This window comes from Oratosquilla oratoria, chromosome 36 (assembly GCF_046742065.1).
Source record: "Oratosquilla oratoria isolate Oo_2021 chromosome 36, ASM4674206v1, whole genome shotgun sequence".
Classification (NCBI taxonomy): Eukaryota; Metazoa; Arthropoda; class Malacostraca; order Stomatopoda; family Squillidae; genus Oratosquilla; species Oratosquilla oratoria.
The window spans coordinates 46,766,896-46,771,895 of record NC_134812.1 but is presented as its reverse complement, the minus strand read 5'-3'; the positions used below and the strand labels follow the sequence as shown (position 1 = coordinate 46,771,895).

General features: G+C 40.8%; 1 protein-coding gene across 1 annotated transcript in view; it reads left to right on the top strand.

The window, feature by feature from the left end:
- Positions 1–5,000, top strand: part of LOC143019135 (uncharacterized) — a 23,130-nt gene that overhangs the window by 15,406 nt on the left and 2,724 nt on the right. Inside the window, exons 2-3 of the mRNA XM_076174830.1 lie at positions 1–142; positions 711–2,137. The exon at positions 1–142 is cut by the window's left edge and continues 609 nt beyond it. Of these exons, the coding sequence (XP_076030945.1) occupies positions 1–142; positions 711–2,137 (1,569 nt within the window). The remainder of the gene's footprint in view (positions 143–710; positions 2,138–5,000) is intronic.

The following is a 5,000-nucleotide window of genomic DNA, read 5'->3' as shown; positions in this document are numbered from 1 at the left end:
AGTATGATAATATGAAAGCTTGTATTTTAAAAGCTTATGAACTAATACCAGAGGCCTATAGACAGAAATTCCGTAATTATAGGAAAACACCTCAGTTAACATACGTAGAATATGCGGCTCAACAAGAGAGGTTATTCAATAGGTGCTTAAAAGTGGCAGTCTGCCGACAAGATTGACTAGATAAACACCATATGAGGACGGAGCCTTTATTTGTACGACGTTTCGCTTATTACAGCTTTTTCAAGTACAAGTTGAGATACAAATGCTTGAGATTAAATAAGGGGAAAGGAGGGAACGGGGAGAGAAAAAGGGGGGGGGGAAGGAGGAGGAGGAGGAGGAGGAGGAGGAGGAGGAGGAGGAGGGTGGGGGGATGGACACTGGGAAAGGATGAGAATGCCGGCCCAAACGTCCGTGAGCGAAATGTCCACAAAGGGTGGTTTAAGTATTTAATATTTTGCTGGCTCACGGACGTTTGGGCCGGCATTCTCATCCTTTCCCAGTGTCTATCCCACCACCCTCCTCCTCCTCCTCCTCCTCCTCCCTCCTCCTCCTCCTCCTTCCCCCCCCCCCTTTTTCTCTCCCCGTTCCCTCCTTTCCCCTTATTTAATCTCAAGCATTTGTATCTCAACTTGTACTTGAAAAAGCTGTAATAAGCGAAACGTCGTACAAATAAAGGCTCCGTCCTCATATGGTGTTTATCTATTCAATAGGTGGTGTTTGGCTAGTGAAACGGACACCTTAGATAGACTTAAACAGTTGATTTTATTGGAGCAGTTTAAGAATACCTTAGAGACAGATCTTAGGATTTTTATAGATGATCATGTTCCCGAAACTTTAACTAAAGCTGCTGTATTGGCTGATGAGTTCACACTAAATCATAAACCTAAGTCAAGACAAATGGAATCCCAAAAGTCAAAGTCATATATTCCAGATTCAACAAAATACTCTGATCCTTGGTCCCCAAAGAAACACTTTGAAATTCAGTCTAGCCCATCACATTTCAGTTACAGGTCTGATTTCAATCAATATCCTCCAAACCAACCTTGGCAAAGAATGGAAAGGTTTAAGACTAATCCCCCTGTAACTTGTTCATATTGTAAACAGGTTGGCCATCACATTTCTAATTGCAGAAAGAGACTGACACCCTCATTCTCCAATAAGACACCAACTCTTGTAAGTAATATAAAATCAGATGATTCAAAATCCTCTATTCAGGATAAACTACCAAAGAAGCCGGTATTGTCAAGTAATGTAGAACACCCCTCATCAGATCATGATCCTTGTTTCAAACCATTTGTATCTTCAGGAACTATATCTCATAGTAGTAGTTCACAACAATATCCTATTTCCATACTCCGAGACACAGGAGCAAAGCAAAGTCTGATTTTAAATTCTGTCTTGCAGAATCTGGGTGAGTCATATACAGGTTATGATATATTGATAGAAGGAGTTGGAGGAATTGTAAAATGTCCATTACATAATGTTTTCTTGCGGTCTGATTTAACAACCGGAATGGTTAAAGTAGCAGTAGTAGACTCTCTTCCCATAGTAGGAATATCCTTATTGTTGGCCAATGACATCGCTGGAAGCAAAGTCATTTCTCCTTTAATAACAAATAACCCTAAGACCTCAGTAGAACCTTCAGATAACTTACAGTTGTTTCCCGCTTGTGCTGTAACCAGATCTCAGTACAAGAAATCTGAAGAGGAGACCTATAATTTAGAATCCCTATTCTCCCAAACTGACCCATCTTCTTCTTCACCAGTTTCTCTATCTATAGCAGAATTAATCAAAGAACAGAAGTCAGATTATTCTCTTAAAAATTTTTACGAGATTGTTTCATCTCCAGAAGAAGTTGAAAATATGTCACGAGGTTTCTATATAGAAAACGGAGTCCTAATGCGAAAATGGAGAGCATCCACCGCAACCGCTGACCAGCCATGGCAAGTAAGGAATCAAATAGTCCTCCCTCTTGGTTTCAGAAATAATGTTCTAAGATTGGCTCATGATACTCCCTTAGCAGGTCACTTAGGGGTAAGAAAGACCTTGTTCAACATAACCCAACATTTCCATTGGCCCACGGTTGTCAAAGATGTTGCCCAATATTGTAAAACATGTCATACATGTCAACTTGTAGGTAAGCCCAACCAGAAAATTGTAGAAGCTCCACTCCATCCCATTCCTGTAATGGAAGAGCCATTTAAAAAAGTTCTTATTGACTGTGTAGGACCTTTACCTCCTTCAAGTAAAGGAAATCAGTACATTCTCACAATCATGTGTATGAGCACTCGTTTTCCAGAAGCAATTCCTTTGAAAAATAGTAAAGCTCAAAACATAATCAGAGAAATGTTGAAATATTTCACTATGGTAGGATTTCCCAAGAACATTCAAAGTGATCAAGGAAGTAATTTTCTTTCCAACAAGTTTAGAGAAACTCTTGTAACACTAGGTATAAATCATGTAACTTCCTCCGCCTATCATCCTCAATCACAAGGTGCTCTAGAGCGCTTTCACCAAACGCTCAAGACAATGTTAAGAATCTTCTGTGCTGAGAACACTCGAAATTGGGAAGACGGACTCCCCTTTTTGTTGTTCGCCACCCGAACAACAATTCAAGAAAGCCTTGGATTCAGCCCGTCAGAATTAGTCTTCGGTCATGAAGTCCGTGGTCCCCTAAAGATACTTCATGAACAATGGATGAAAGAAGAACCACCAGTTCCTTCTTTGAAATACGTGTCCCAGGTCACCGAGAAGTTGTTAGAAGCTTGGAAGTTGGCAAGAGAGAACTTGACGAATGCTCAACGAGTAATGAAAGGTCGGTATGATAAAAATTCTAAACTTAGAACTTTCTCTCCAGGAGATCAAGTGTTACTTTATCTTCCCATACCAGGAGATCCATTGCAGGCTAAATACAAAGGACCCTATGAAGTCTTGTCCAGAGCCAGTGATCTCAACTACATAATCAAAACTCCAGACAGAAGAAAGAGTTCCCGTCTCTGTCACATAAATACCTTAAAACCTTATCATTCCAGAGATCCAATTCCAATTTGCAGCTCTACCACAATAGAATCGGAAGAGCCTCCTGATAACCTGCCTAATCCTCCTGAGATTCCCTTGGAAAACTCTCAGATACTACAAAATCTTCAGATAAAAGTAGGACACTTATCTGAGAAACAAGGTAAAGACATTCTTTCTCTCTTAAGAAGTTTTCCAAAATTATTTCTAGATTCCCCAAGATTCACTTCTTTGATAGAACATGAAATAATTCTAGACTCGCCAAGAGCTATCAAACAAGCCCCTTATAGAGTCAATCCAAAAAAGAAGGAGTTCATAAAAGCAGAAATAAACACTCTGCTTCAACAGGGAATAATTGAACCCTCCAGTAGTCCTTGGGCATCTCCTTGCATTCTTGTCCCTAAATCTGACAATTCTTATCGCCTGTGCATTGACTACAGGAAAATCAATGCCCATACTAAGGCCGATGCTTTTCCTATCCCTAGGATAGATGATATCATAGACAGTCTAGGAACTGCCAAGTATGTATCCAAGTTGGATATGTTAAGGGGATACTATCAAATCCCTGTACACCCTCGCTCAAGAGAAGTTACCGCTTTCATTACGGAAGAGGGATTGTTTCAATTCAGAGCAATGCCATTTGGGCTTAAAAATGCCCCTGCCACTTACCAAAGAATGATAAGTAATCTTGTTGCAGGATTGCCAGGAGTAAAAACTTATCTAGATGATGTGATAATATTTAGTCAGTCTTGGACAGAACACATTGAACACCTAAATAATTTCTTTTATAGAGCAGACCAAGCAAACCTTACCATCAATTTGTCCAAATGTGATTTCGGACATACACAGGTCCCCTATTTGGGATTTAAAGTTGGAAATTCCCAAGTGTTTCCAATAGACGCCAAGATAAAAGCCATCAATGATGTACCAACACCCACTAATCGTAGAGAGGTACGTCGATTCCTTGGAATGAGTGGCTATTATCGCCGTTTTTGTCCAAATTTTTCAGATGTAGCAGAACCATTGACTGACCTGTTGAGAAAAGACCACGACTTCGTGTGGACACCTACCTGTGAGACGGCCTTCAAAAACCTGAAGTCCCTTCTCACTAACGCACCAGTTCTAAGGGCACCCGATTTCCAACGACCCTTTCTTCTGCAAGTCGACGCCAGCGACACCGGTATCGGTGCCGCCCTCTTGCAAGAACACAATGAAGTTCTTCACGCTATCGCTTACTACAGCAAGAAGCTGTCCCCTGCGCAGAAGAACTACTCAACAATTGAGAAGGAGACGCTCGCTTTGGTCCAGGCCCTTATCCACTTCGAAGTCTACCTGGGTTCCTCAACTACCATTCAAGTATATTCGGATCACAACCCCTTAAAGTTCCTACAGACTATGAAAAACAAGAATCCGAGACTTACACGTTGGAGTTTATTTCTCCAACCCTTTAATCTAACAATTCATCACATTAAAGGCGTCCTTAATGTTTTAGCCGACGTCCTTTCTAGAACATAGCTTTTCAACAGAAAGTGAAAAGCTTTCCCAAACGGTGGAGGTGTAACGTAATATTAGATATTATGTCATATGTGTAATTATGTTATAGAATTGTGTTCCTTTGTATTACATAACTATGTTCATATTTCTTGTCTATGTATGTATTGTAACAATGTTAAGCAGTAACGCCCGTCCACTATATGTAATCTTGCCTACGTGCGGAGAAAGGTGCGCACTCTTGTAGAACAAACAGACAAGCGAAATCCTGAATAGTTCGGAGCGCACAGATTTGACAGTTACTAAATAAGTAGATTGTTCAAGCGAGTCGAGGGTCTTAAAACTACCCATGTTGACGTGTGTTAACTTACCCTCCTCCCCCCCTTTCGCTCACCCGCACCCTTAACCGGAAGTATCCCGCTTCCGGTCCAATGGTATATAAGCGGTGGAAATCGCTCACTCCTTGTCATTTTCTCACATATTGATCTCTTGAT